The 14,228-nt window shown below is 35.9% G+C and overlaps 3 protein-coding genes across 5 annotated transcripts in view; 1 reads left to right on the forward strand and 2 right to left on the reverse strand.

The window, feature by feature from the left end:
- LOC105112208 (E3 ubiquitin-protein ligase BRE1A-like) overlaps positions 1 to 510 on the forward strand; it is a 913-nt gene extending 403 nt beyond the window's left edge. Inside the window, exon 2 of one of the 2 annotated variants that reach the window (XM_011007821.1) lies at positions 24 to 510. In XM_011007821.1, coding sequence (XP_011006123.1) covers positions 24 to 291 — 268 coding nt within the window. In that variant the 3' untranslated portion in view covers positions 292 to 510. Of the gene's footprint in view, positions 1 to 5 lie in introns of both variants that reach the window. The other variant, XM_011007820.1, reaches the window with a different exon arrangement.
- Positions 511 to 2,236: 1,726 nt separating this feature from the next.
- LOC105112207 (light-regulated protein-like) lies at positions 2,237 to 3,387 on the reverse strand. Its single transcript, XM_011007819.1, has 3 exons — positions 2,676 to 3,387; positions 2,402 to 2,563; positions 2,237 to 2,312 (listed from the first exon to the last, which is right to left on the reverse strand). Exons 1-3 carry the CDS (start codon positions 2,855 to 2,857, stop codon positions 2,237 to 2,239), a joined length of 420 nt encoding a protein of 139 aa, XP_011006121.1. The 5' UTR covers positions 2,858 to 3,387.
- A 5,170-nt stretch (positions 3,388 to 8,557) lies between these two features.
- LOC105112206 (uncharacterized) overlaps positions 8,558 to 14,228 on the reverse strand; it is a 7,064-nt gene continuing 1,393 nt past the window's right edge. For both annotated transcript variants that reach the window (XM_011007818.1, XM_011007817.1), the window contains exons 7-11: positions 13,937 to 14,027; positions 12,971 to 13,029; positions 12,476 to 12,624; positions 9,673 to 9,754; positions 8,558 to 9,556 (exon numbers count right to left, since the gene is read on the reverse strand). In XM_011007818.1, coding sequence (XP_011006120.1) covers positions 9,164 to 9,556; positions 9,673 to 9,754; positions 12,476 to 12,624; positions 12,971 to 13,029; positions 13,937 to 14,027 — 774 coding nt within the window. In that variant the 3' untranslated portion in view covers positions 8,558 to 9,163. The remainder of the gene's footprint in view (positions 9,557 to 9,672; positions 9,755 to 12,475; positions 12,625 to 12,970; positions 13,030 to 13,936; positions 14,028 to 14,228) is intronic.

The following is a 14,228-nucleotide window of genomic DNA, read 5'->3' on the forward strand; positions in this document are numbered from 1 at the left end:
ACGAGATACGAGGACAGGGAAAGAGAGAAAGAGATAAAGAAGGCGTACAGAGAGAGGAAGAATGAGCTGAAGGAGGAGATTAGGAAGAATAAAGTGGAGAAGAGAAAGATGAGAGAAGAGAGAGAGAAGAGGAAGCAGGAGAATATATTGAAGTCTGGTACCAAGTTGCAGAAGATTACTAATCCAAAAACTCTCAAGAAGATTGCCAAGTCTAAGGATAGGAAGTTGCTTAAGGTTGTTCCCGATGATCTTGTTAACAAGAAAAGGAAGAATTCTAACAAGGAGGACTAGTGTTTTTTTCCTGGGTTTTTATGTTAAATCTCTTCTTACTATTTAAGTTATCTAGGATTTGAAGCAAGATTTTTTTAATAATTCTGGTGTTCAATTCTATTGTGGGCATTGAATGGGAATGCTTACTGTATCCTTTTAGATTTGGAAATGGCACCACAAAATAGAATTCTTGCTTGCTAAAAAAAAACATGGAGAATGAAGGTACATATTTTCTTTTCATTTGGGGGATGACAGAGTTCTGTATACGATTGTATCTACAATGTTTCTTGCCCTTGAGAATGAGGGTAGCAAGTTAACCCATCTTGCATTTTCTGGTTTAACAAAATTACATGACATGGGACTATTTGTAAAAGAAGGCAGCATCAAGAACAAGAACAATTATACAGGGAGCCAGGACTTGGTGGGAAAACTGTGGGCTGATCTCCATGGTGCTGGTTCCCAATTCCCCCTTTATTGTGTAGCTTTTAGGCTCAGTGCCCCTGTATTCACCCAAAAAAGGGCACAGTTGTAGTCATGATACCAGCTCTGGTTGTAGAATCGGTGCTTTCTGAATGCTGACTTCCTTCCATAACAATTCAACAGATAGCAAATCCGGCGTGTTCATATGTATAGTTCATTTCTTCTGGCTCATGATAAGCTGCAAGGAATGGAGAACAGGAACCTGATAGACATGAAAAATTTTCCGTGGCTGCATTCAAGGAGGGGTTTTCCCTCCAAAAGAATCCGCTCTTTCTTGAGAAGTACCATTGCTTGAGCGGTCCTTGAGAAAGGGAAATGAAACTCCCCCATTCCCAGTCAATATTCCAATAATCCCTGCAAGAGCAAAACCCATCTCTAAAATGATGGAACCTGTTTGAATCCCTTGCTGTAATTTCCCTCCCTGCAGTTTTTGAGATCTCGTTGATCGCAGCATGGCTGTCTGTACAAGCTCGTAAGTTCCTCACCACCAGGATTGGCGCACCCTCTAGGGTACTGATCAGTGCAAACGCTATTGCTGAGCGTTCACTGTGCTATTGAAGACAGTCAATTTTTCTTTCGTCATCCACATTCTGATGGGCACAACTGATATCAGGCTTGGACTCAACAAAATAAAGAAACTATATGACCAATCTAAAGTTCACAAATTCACGTAAAAAATTATTTAAATTTAAAAATTTATTTTGTTTATTTCTCTTTTCTTATACTCCAAATTTAAATATGAATGATCTAATAATTTGGAATGCCAAACAAAAAGATTTTCAAGACTAAACCTGGAATTAAAACAAAACATAATGTTAATTTTTTTTATTAACATAAATATTTAGAGTAGCTTGCATTTCAGCTAATTTTACAAGTTTTAAAATTAATAATTATATAAATCTTTAATAACTCTAAAATTTATAAGATTTCAATCAATAATTTTTAAAAATTAAATTTAAAACCTTACTAATTAAATTACACGTTGTTACATAATGATCATTCTTGCTCTTACCGGATATGAGCCTGTCCAAATATAATTATTATGTGCAGAAATGGCCTCCAAATATTTCCAATGGGAAGTTTGTTAACTAATCACCCATGCGTATTATCAATGGGTGGAACACGTAATGACCATCCAAGCTTCTTCTTTTTTCTTTTTTTGCCTTGAATCGCCATTTGTTACACTTTCTTCTTCTTCTTCTTCTGGTACAATTTGTTACACTCCGCAAACCCAAAATTCGTTCCAGAAAAAGTAATTACCATCACGCAATCGGCTTCTTCATACTTGCATGCAATAGGTCATCGATATTACTGAAACTGATTTCTCTAGGAGAAAAGGCCTTAACAACAAACAAATATATATAAATTTGCATGTATTATGAACTAAGGTCATGCTGCTATATATTTTAATATATATACATTCAAATACAGAAAAAGAAGAAAGAAAACGTCCTAGTTTTTCTGGACAATGTTCCTGTTATCTCTTCTAAAAGACTCCCCTCTGATATTCAGCCCCGCAGAATTCTCCCCCGAGATCATCACACGCCTCAGCGCAGAAAACCCTGTAGAAACGATCGTGTTCATATAGATTAGAACGTCCTTTAGCGCAAGACTTTAACAAGAACTAAAGATATTTAACCCAGTTACGTACGTCTTTGCATCGTTGTACACAAGATACTCTCTCTCAATGTCATCTGAAGTAATTTGAGCTGCTTCATTTCTTGCCTTCTCAACCAGTAGCCGTACTTCTGGAAACATATCAGCCAAACAGGCATCTCCACCAATTATCTCACAAGCCTCTACTGGAAACACACTGAGAAACAAACCCTTTTGTTTAGGAGTAGTAGATTATCTAACTCAAAGAAGTTGAATGAAATGAAGAGATTCATGATACAAAATTCAAGATTGAACGAAAAATGACTTACGAGATCACAGAACTGCAATCAATAGTGGTGGTGTCAGCGATTGCAGTAGTTGCTTTGATTGCAGAGGAACGGGAAGCAAGAGAAGCACCTGCCTTCGGGGGTGTAAAGGTCTGCAGCTGGAATAAGTTCTTACAGGGATTCAAAGGGAGCACAGGAGGTGCAATGAACAAAGCTGTCTGCATTTTGATTGATAAATATTAGCAGGGTGTGGTGTTGGTGTTGGTGTACGGATATGGCAATTCACTTCACTGATCATACAGACTCCGACTATCCTCGGAGTTTAGAGGGCAGATACGCAAGAGCTAGATAATTGTGTGTTTTCGGATAAGCACCTCGGAGGTAATTTTTCCACGAATCTTTAGGATACTTCTCCTAATCATGCTTGGAAAAAAAATATGCATGCTGCCTAGTCATTTGTTAGGATGACTTGATTGGTTCTCACTATTTTATGGACAATTTTATAATTTCATTTTTGATGAATAAATTCTTTGGCTTAACCAAAAAGAAAGGGTTGTAGGCAAGAACTGCTTGTACAATGCCTCCCCTTGAGTAGAAAAGGGCATTGCCTTTTTGGAGAATTCAACGTGTTCATTGGAAAATTTATAAGTGAATTCCGTGTAAAAAAACATGATGTTAATCTCAATGCAATGCGCTAAAGAGTATTGCCATGAAAAAAAAAAAAAAAACACACGACAATTGTAATGCGAAAAAGGGAAGGCATCTCCTAACAAAATATACTGTAATACATATAAGGACTACGGACATCATTTATCTCCACATTGGTATGATATTGTCCACTTTGGGCCTAAGCCCTCATAGATTTGCTTTTGGGTTATACCCAAAAGGCCTCATACCAATGAAGATATTTGTCCATCCTTATATACCCTTGATCCTCCCCATTTCTAACCAATGTGGGACTTTGGTCGCATACCCAACAATTATACCAATGTGGAGATAGGTGGTGTTCGTAATCCTTACAAGTGGTATCAGAGCCTCCTGGTTGATGTTGCTAATACACAAAAGTTATTCGTGTATACGGGCACTATTCACGTATACGACACTATTCACGTATACGACACTATTCATCCATACGGTACTGTTCACATACGTTGCTGTTGGCGTATATAGAAAGTCAGTATGGTGATTAAATACAGTCTAGGAAGTTCTGTCTAAGGAGATTAGGTTTTAAGCGGGACCGTTTGTGACCCCTCCAATCTTTCCTGGAAACTTACTTAGTGAAGTATTATTCACACGATACTATTTCTATATACGTTACAGATCTGTGAAACGGTGATAGCTGAATAGATCTTGGTGAATACAATGGCAGCAAAGTACGAGATTGAGAGGTTTAATGGGAGCAATTTCTCATTGTGGAAAATGAGAATCAAGGCAATTTTAAGGAAAGACAATTGCTTGGCAGCAATTGGGGATCGGCCCGCGGAGATCACTGATGATGCAAAATGGAATGAGATGGATGGCAATGCTATTGCTAACATACATTTAGCATTAGCCGATGAAGTATTATCAAGTGTGGCGAAGAAGAAAACAGCTAAGGAGATATAGGAGACTCTAACAAAGCTATACGAGTCCAAGTCTTTACACAATAAGATTTTCTTAAAGCGGAGACTTTATACCCTTCGAATAGCAGAAACCACATCGGTGACTGACTATATCAACATAATAAGAACTCTATTTTCACAACTCACTACATTGGGTCAGCAAATAGAGGAAAATGAACGTGCAGAGCTTCTACTTCAAAGTCTTCCTGATTTGTATGATCAGCTCATTATCAACTTGACAAATAATATCCTCTCAGATTATCTAGTCTTCGATGATGTTGCAACCGCTATCTTGGAAGAAGAAAATAGGCGCAAAAACAAAGGAGACAGAAACAGTTCAAACCAAGCAGAGGCATTGTTGGTGTCAAGAGGAAGATCAACGGAGCGTGGCTCTAGTGGGAGTCAAAGGCAGGGGAGGTCCAAATCAAGAAGTAAGAAGGCTGTGAAATGCTATAACTGTGGCAAAAAGGGGCACTTCAAAAAGGATTGTTGGTTTAAAAAGGGTATAGAGAATTCTGCAGAGTCATCAAAATCTCAAGGGTGTGTTGCGAGCACCTCAGAAGATGGAGATGTTTTATATAGTGAAGCAACGACAATCTCTACAGATACAGAAGAGCTCACTGAGGTCTGGCTAATGGATTCAGGAGCAACATGGCATATGACTCCTAATCGAGATTGGTTCCATACATATAAACCTATCTCTGGAGGCAAAGTGTTCATGGGTGATAATCATGCTTTAGAGATTGTTGGCATTGGCACCATCAAATTGAAGATGTATGATGGCTTAATTCGTACTATTTCAGAAGTGCGACATGTGAAAGACTTAAAGAAGAATCTTTTGTCCATAGGATAATTTGATAGTCTTGGCTGTAAGATCCGAACAGAAAATGGAATCATGAAAATCATCAAAGGAGCGCTGGTGGTTTTAAAGGCAAGAAAGACAGTTGCAAATGTATTTGCATTAATGGGAGAAACACATCATGAGGCAGAAGCGTCAATCACATCAGCCAGTCCTACAGAAGAGAAGACGATGATGTGGCATCAAAAACTAGGTCACATGTCAGAAAAAGGTTTAAAGGTTCTCTCTGATCAGAAGTTACTCCCTGGGCTTACAAAGGTTACTTTACCTTTTTGTGAGCACTGTGTTACAAGTAAACAACACAGGTTGAAGTTTGGCACATCTACAACTAAGAGCAAATGCATCTTAGACCTGATTCACTCTGATGTTTGGCAAGCACCGGTTGTATCCTTGGGAGGAGCAAGATACTTTGTATCATTCATAGATGACTTCTCTAGGAGATGTTGGGTGTATCCAATTAGAAGGAAGGCAGATGTGCTTATAGTCTTTAAAACTTTCAAAGCGCGGGTGGAACTTGAATCTGAAAAGAAGATCAAGTGTTTGAGGACTGACAATGGAGGAGAATATACCAGTGATGAATTTGATAACTTTTGTCAACATGAAGGTATCAAAAGGCAGTTCACAACGGCATACACTCCACAACAAAATGGAGTGGCAGAGCGGATGAACAGAACTCTATTAGAAAGAACAAGAGCAATGTTGAAGGCTGCAGGTCTAGGAAAGTCATTCTGGGCAGAAGCAGTCAATACCGCTTGTTATGTGATAAATCGATCTCCATCAACCTCAATTGAGCTGAAGACACCGATGGAGATGTGGACTGGAAAACCAGTTGATTATTCTCGATTGCATATATTTGGAAGTCCTGTGTACGTGATGTACAATACACAAGAAGTTAGCAAGCTGGATTCAAAATCCAGAAAATGTGTATTTTTGGGATATGCTGATGGAGTGAAGGGGTATCGCTTGTGGGATCCCACTGCCCACAAGGTAGTGATTAGCAGAGATGTCATATTTGCAGAAGGTAAAATGCAAATGGAAGAACATAATAGCATTCTAAAGGAGACTACAGCAGTCCATGTAGAAAATACTCAGAATCATGCTTCTTCTGAAGCTGTACCAGAGCATGAAGAGCAAGAACAAATAGAATCTGAAACTCCTGAAGTTCGGCGGTCAACTCGTGAAAGAAGACCACCGGCTTGGCACTCAGAATATGTTACTGAAAGTAACATTGCATACTGTCTTCTAACAGAGGATGGAGAGTCATCAACTTTCCATGAGGCTATCAAAAGCACAGATGTATCTATGTGGATGACAGCAATGCAAGAGGAGATTGAAGCTCTGCACAAGAATAATACTTGGAATCTTGTTCTACTACCACAAGGAAGAAAGGCCATTGGCAACAAATGGATTTACAAGATAAAACGTGATGGCAATGATCAAGTGGAGCGGTATCGTGCGAGATTGGTGGTGAAAGGATATGCTCAGAAAGAAGGAATAGACTTCAATGAGATATTTTCTCCAGTGGTACGACTTACGACAATCAGAGTAGTCTTGGCAATGTGTGCTATATTTGATCTTCACTTGGAGCAGTTAGACGTGAAAACTGCATTTCTTCATGGAGAACTTGAAGAAGAAATTTATATGCTCCAACCAGAGGGTTTTGTTGAAACAGGCAAGGAGAACTTGGTTTGCAGGTTGAACAAATCTCTATACGGTCTCAAACAGGCACCGAGGTGTTGGTATAAGAGATTTGATTCCTTCATAATTAGCCTTGGGTATAACAGACTCAGTTCAGACCATTGTACATATTACAAGAGGTTTGAAGAAGATTTCATCATTTTGTTGTTGTACGTGGATGACATGTTGGTGATAGGCCCCAACAAAGATCGAGTCCAAGAATTGAAGGCACAGTTGGCTAGGGAGTTTGATATGAAGGACCTGGGACCAGCAAACAAGATTCTAGGGATGCAAATTTACCGAGACAGAAGTAAGAGGAAGATTTGGCTTTCTCAAAAGAATTATTTAAAGAAGATCTTGCAACGCTTCAACATGCAAGATTGTAAGCCAATTTCCACCCCACTTCCTATTAACTTCAAATTATCCTCAAGTATGTCTCCTAGCAATGAAGCAGAGAGGATGGAGATGTCTCGAGTACCGTATGCATCAGCAGTGGGAAGTTTAATGTTTGCCATGATATGTACAAGACCAGACATTGCACAAGCAGTGAGAGCAGTTAGTCGATACATGGCAAATCCTGGTAGAGAGCATTGGAATACTATTAAGAGGATCTTGAGATATATCAAGGGTACCTCAAATGCTGCATTATGTTATGGAGGATTAGAATTTACTATCAGAGGTTATGTTGATTCAGATTTTGCTGGTGACCTTGAGAAAAGAAAGTCCACTACAGGTTATGTGTTCATAATTGCAGGAGGAGCTGTGAGCTGGGTCTCTAAACTACAGACTGTTGTGGATAACATCCACAACAGAAGCTGAGTACATGGCAGCTACACAAGCTTGTAAAGAAGCAATATGGATGAAGAAACTTATGAAGGAGCTCGGGCACAAACAAGAAAATATTGTTTTGTATTGTGATAGTCAAAGTGCCTTGCATATTGCAAGGAATCCAGCGTTTCATTCAAGAACAAAACACATCGATGTTCAGTATCACTTTGTTCGTGAAGTGGTGGAAGATGGAAGTGTGGATTTTCAGAAGATTCACACAAAGAAAAACCCAGCAGATGCTTTGACGAAACTGGTCAACACTGATAAGTATATATGGTGCAGATCCTCTTACGGCCTAGCAGAAACGTAAGCAGCATGAAGATGACAAGTATAGAAATGATAGAAGAATCACAAAAGATCAAGTGTGAAGACTTAATTAACTCATCAAAGTCTTCAAGTGGGAGAATGTAAAGCCATTTAATTAGGTGGCATAATTGATGGGATTTGAGTGGAAGATGAGTTGTAATTGGTGGAGTATGAGTGGAGGATGAGTTGTTAGGCATATATTCCTCCTAAATTTATGACCATTATACCCTCACTCTTGCCTATAAATAGGCAATGCATTCAAGCCTATATGCACACCAAAATAGAGAGAAGAAGAAGAGAGTGAAGAGAGAGTAATCCCATAAAATTGTGAGGTATTTGTGATAGAGTAAGTGAAGTGTTTTCTCCTAATAATATAGAGATTCTTAGTTGTTCTCCTATTATTCGAGAGAGATTGTAATTCCCATATTACTTAGTAAAATCCTTCTATACTTGTCTGTGGACATAGCCCAATTGAGTGAACCACGTAAATTCTTGTGTGTTCCATTTCTCATTTTATCCGGTCTCTTATCTTTTATCTTATCGGGTTTGCATGCCAGCATCCTAACAACACAAAAGTAGAGACAGCACCATCAACTAGGGCAGGCAATTAGCATCCACAGCATCCTAACAACACAAAAGTAGAGACAGCACCATCAACTAGAGCAGGCAATTAGCATCCACAGTATATATAATACAATATAAATTCGTTATAAAACAGCTGCTCAAGTCGCGTTTTTTTTAATTAACAAATTTCAGCTCTATATGGACTCGTTAAAAAGATAGAAAAAAGGTAAAGCTCAAACCACAAGCTGTACGTTCTTGAGATGCTCCACAAAACTTTAGGTTAGAACCCACCATAGCTTACATCGTAGAATATTAATGTCAATCCCAACACAGGAGTTACGGATATTTGACCCCTTACGACATTTTCTGGATTTGGATGACTCTGCCTTTACATACTCCCTCAGGAAAGGATCCTCACAAAGCAACGTGCATTTGACCACTATATCAGTAAAAAATCTCTCCTTTGCAGACGATGAAGCTGAGTAATCTAAAATGCCACTGATTCCAGAAATATTCAGTATGAAAATGAAATTCTGTGAGAATCCTTCAATGAAGTGATCAGATAAAATGCTCAATCAACAAATTCAATCTCCAAATCGTACATCTTCATTGCAGTTCCAAGGTGGCTCCCAGTAGAGGTCTGCTCTCAACCGAGGTTCAACAAACACTGCCTTGCACCAACAAAAATACTTAGCTCATGCCTCGGATTTCAAGGAATGCCTGACGCATACTAAATCATCCAATCTGTTGCCATCCATTTTGTACAGAGACACACCTCCCATCTGAGCGTAGTGATCCTGTGCTTCCTTTCTTAGACTTCCAAAAGGCATAACTTCCCATTTACTGTAATGTGAGTTTTTCCTCGTATCACTCATGTCTGAAGATCCTGAGATAGGCCCACTGTTGTCAGGGTCCACATTGCCCCACACCTTGCAGCTTCCAAACTGTCCCAAACCAGCAGCCTGATTAGCATGACCCCTCTTTATGCGCAAGGCAGCAGCATGAGCTCTGCTTATCATTTCTCGACTTGGCACATCTGACCAGTCTTGTGTCCTCTGGGCTCTCATGGGAGAGTGGATCCTAATGACCTGAAATGCATAGACCATAAAACACAATTAAGATATATAGCTTAATGTATAAGCTATCATCAAGATGAATCGATGAGATACAATGTTTTTCTGGGGAAAAAAGGTAGTAGTCATACACCAAGGCACTCTAGGAGTTGGTAATATGCTCGTCCTTGAAGTGGATTGTGCCCTTTCCTAGGCGTGGAGAAGTATCTTGTCCTATAAGAAATATAAAGATTATAGTTAGCACAAAACACAACAAAAGGAAATATCACATCACAAATCTTCTATATATATACACAACGCAGGATAATTTAAAAATTTTATAGGGACTAAGAAGGGCTTGTATTTAGAAATTAGGATTTGTATTCAAGTCTTGCGAGTTTTGATATTTGAAAAGAAAAACTCAACCACCAACTAGAAGTTCCACTTACCATGTACAGACCATGGAATGCTAAGAATTCAACAAATTGTGATGTCAAACCACTATCTTCAATTAATTAAAGGCAATTGCATATAAATACCTTTCAATTCCTTAAAGTAAAAAGAAATAACTAACAATTTAAATATCCTCTGATTGATTCTTGTGTAAAAAAATGGCCCACAAAATATATTTGATTGGCTAGTTTCAAAAGCGATGCATCAATTTGATTACAAAATAAGAAATTAAAAAATTTCTATATCTATAAAATAGGTTTTCTTATATTTGGAGTGATTAACTACTTATGAGAAATAAACTCTGACCACCTGAGTGTTTCTTTCTCTATGGACATGTGAATGTTTGGCAATTCAAAAAATAAATTGCAAACTAGATCCAGATAAATTAAAAAACATAAGCATGGACTATTAAAGTAGTTAGCATCACGATAAAAAATAGATAGTTAACATCAACAAAAGGCCTATTTAAGATGAGAACTAGGAAAAATAATGAACATTAGCTTGGATTTTTTTTAAAGGGCATGGAAACATAATGAAGACCTTCTCAAATAAAAAGAAAAATGAAAACATGATTAAGAATAATTTGATACATCTGTATTTGGAATGAGTTTCATTGAAGGAGGCTGAAGCGTTCAGCATCCTACATTGCCTTCAAGCATAGTACAAATGTTACATTGTTGCAAACAAAACTCTCAACATAAAAATAATTTTTATTCAGTTTCACACATGCATAATTTAGCAATAGACTAACCAATTACTGGGTTTCATATATTTATTTTCTCAAATAGGAAAAGAAAAATTATATCATGTTTTTTTAGTTTTCTTTTGTATATTTTTGTTTATTACGTTATTCTTTTTAGAATATTGTAAGTTGATATCATCATTGATGTCAATCTATCATTCAATGTTGAGAAAAAAATAAACTAATGATTTTCGAAGCAATTAAAGATGATGCAAAATTATGAAACTTTGAAGGCAACATGTGCAAGCTTGCTTTGGAGAAATGGATATGAAGATGGAGATTAGAGGCAGGGAGAGGAAGATATTTGTGAATAACAATTTTATCTCTATCATAACAAAAGCAAACATATTAATTAATAATTAGCGTTATTTTTTATATATTAAAAAAGGCACAAGGTTAACCTCTGAAAAGAACAGAGAGGTTAGCAAAACATCTGAACAAAAAATAGAAGCTCAAACTTGAGGAATGAGGAGCAGATATTTAATGATTAAATTAATTAATCTTTTTCATCAAGCCAAAGAAAAGAATATTGTATTTTTTAATAAAGGTGAACAAAACCAGTCAAATGAATGAAGTGAAGGGATAAATGATTTTATATTAGACAGATTTTTTTTTAAAATCTACTTTTAATAATCAATGATAACAATGACTCTAGTCAACTTATAGAGTTTTCTTGACAAGCAAAAGAATAAGACAAGAAGACATGAAAATATTAGATATGATTGATTTATTTGTTATGAAACATAAGCACATGTTCAGAAATGTGATTAAGAAAATAAATAATAAAGAATTAAAAAAGAATTAAACTATGCTTTATTGCATTTATCACGTGATATGGATACTTAACAAATAAATGATAATTATTAAACCATTAAGAGAAACTAAGGTCATAAAATTATGAAAAAAACTCAAATGAACACTAGATAAATTAAATAGAATACAAAAAAAAAAAATCAACTTAAAATAGTTGATAATGAAGATTTTTCGTAATATACATTTTGGATTTATATTGGAAGAAAAATCACAATTAAAGTGTACAAAGTAAATTATGAAGTTAAATTGAATTTTTAAGGCTATCAAAACTATGTGGTAGATACCATACTAATAAAAATATAATGATACTAGTTTAGTATAATTTGAGATTATTTATTATTTATAAAAACATTAAATATTATTATTTATATAACTATACATCATGATTTTATGCAAAACATTCTCAGGTATAATAGAGTATAAAGATATTTCTAAAAACAAACATTATTTACAATTACATATTAAATTTATAATATAGGAAGAACTTAAGTAGTATGAGCAAATAAATATATTTTAAGAATTAGATTAGAATTATAAATGATATAGAAATCATTAACTAGATTCAGAAACTAACTTAAAATAATTGAAATTATTGATAAATAGTCTCTTATATATTAGTATTTCTTTTTTTTTTTTACAGGGCTCCTTTATGTTAGCATTCAATCATTTATGTAAAAGAAAATAAAATAAATCATGGACGAGGCAAGTATCATAAAAACTAGCATCATGTAAATATCAGGAAAACCATTTTTTTATTAAGGAAATACAGATGGAAGATGATAATGGGGGTGATAATGGAATTGCAAAATGGTGAGAAAGAAAAAAAGAGACATTGTGATCTCAATGCACAATTGAGAACATATCATGCAGACACAAGTCATGCAATTACCAAGAACACGACTATGAGAACTAAACTAACCAACATGAGTAAAATAGAGAATTGGTACCATTCAGTGTAGCCTGGATCAACAGTGAAACCATATATGTCTACAATGTCACACATTGAAAGTGCTAGTTCAATAGTTTTCATTCCGGTTCCTTTGGCACCTCTGCGTAGCACAATTCCTTGGAAAAGATAAACAGGATTCGGAATAAGCTGAGGTGAAAATATTAAAAATGTGTTAGTATGCGTTCACAGTCTTGAGCATGTAACCACAATTAAAAAAAAAATTATTAATAAATTTCCTTGTGAAAAGGAATTGATAATGCAAATGGAAAGATATATATATAGTAAGAAAAAGATAGTAATGAAATCAATCTAAAGTTTCTGGAGACCATGAATGTCATCTAATAAATGATGCTGGCTAACCTTTATTTACGTATTCCAGCATTACAGAGAACACATATGAAACAGTTTCATCCACTTAGCCATCTACTGAGATGGAAACCATCAAATTAAATGGAAAATAGGCAAAATTAGTGATTTCAGAGATGGTTGTTACCTTTATCATTGCGTTGAAGTCCCTGTGGGTTTGACTTTTGATTATAAGCACCTCATCAGCTGCAGTAGGAAAAGCCTATAAGTACTGTCTTTTAAAATTGTGTAGAATACACACATCTGGAGAAGAGAATGGTGGAGCTAGAAGAAATTTATGCAATTTCTCGTCCACATTTGTCTTCCTTCCACTTAAGGAAAAATAAAAGAAAACACTATGTTTTGTTCTTTTGCAAGTGACACAGCAGCTTTTAATTAGTTGTTTTATATTCCACTTTATGTTTTATTTTAGTCAAGATTCATGTAACTATCATGTGACTTTAAAAAAATATTTGGATGGCTAGGATTTGATGGTTAGTTTCGAAATTCAAATCATATATTTTAATGTAAACTTAGAATAATTAAGCTGTAAATGAAATTTAATGGCATTGTATTATTATATTTCATCTATTAACTACAAAAACTAAAGATTTTCTTAAACCCCATAAGTTATAATTCCCAGTTCCAACTTCTGCCCTACTTGTTTCTAGCTTTAATTCTGCTGATCTATTGCAGTTTTCTTCCCAACCCTACATCAGCAAGCAATCATGAGAATTCAGCCTGTGTTCTCAAAGCCATTGTGGTTTGTAGAGCAAATGAACCAATTAGTATAAACTAGATTTCAGTCATTCATTGAATGCGTCTGAAGGATTTATGTACAAAGCAAATCCTGTGTGCTTCTTATGAAACATAACCACAGTAAGAGGCATTGCCCACATCTGACTGTGTCTTACATTCAAATCCAACAAGAATGTCAACTACAGAAAAAAGGACTAGAGTGATTAATATGAAGCATTTGAGCATCAAAGTCATATGCTCCCTTAAAACGAGATAAGAAGCACAATCCAGCTAAGCATAACAAGTCAAAATATTTTCTAATAACCTCTGGAGATAACAGTTTCTTTTGGAGCATTAGAAAAAGATAAAAACTTACTCGACCCATTCAGAATCTTCACCATGTTAGCAGCAGCACCCCGAACCACAAGGCGGAAATCCCTCTTTAGCCCAACATGCTTGGCATATTTCTACATAGTATATGCAAATGCAAAATCAGAATTTATCAAAGAATAAAGTGGGGAAAGCCACATATAGTGTATTATTGTTAAAAGATATAAAAGAGTAATCGATGAAACAACACCACTGACTTGGATATAATCACAGGAGGGGAAAGAAAAGTTTCTTTAAGGATGAAACTGAAGAAACTATTCAATCCTTCACAACCTCCC

Source organism: Populus euphratica, unplaced genomic scaffold (genome assembly GCF_000495115.2).
Source record: "Populus euphratica unplaced genomic scaffold, PopEup_1.0 scaffold587.1, whole genome shotgun sequence".
Classification (NCBI taxonomy): Eukaryota; Viridiplantae; Streptophyta; class Magnoliopsida; order Malpighiales; family Salicaceae; genus Populus; species Populus euphratica.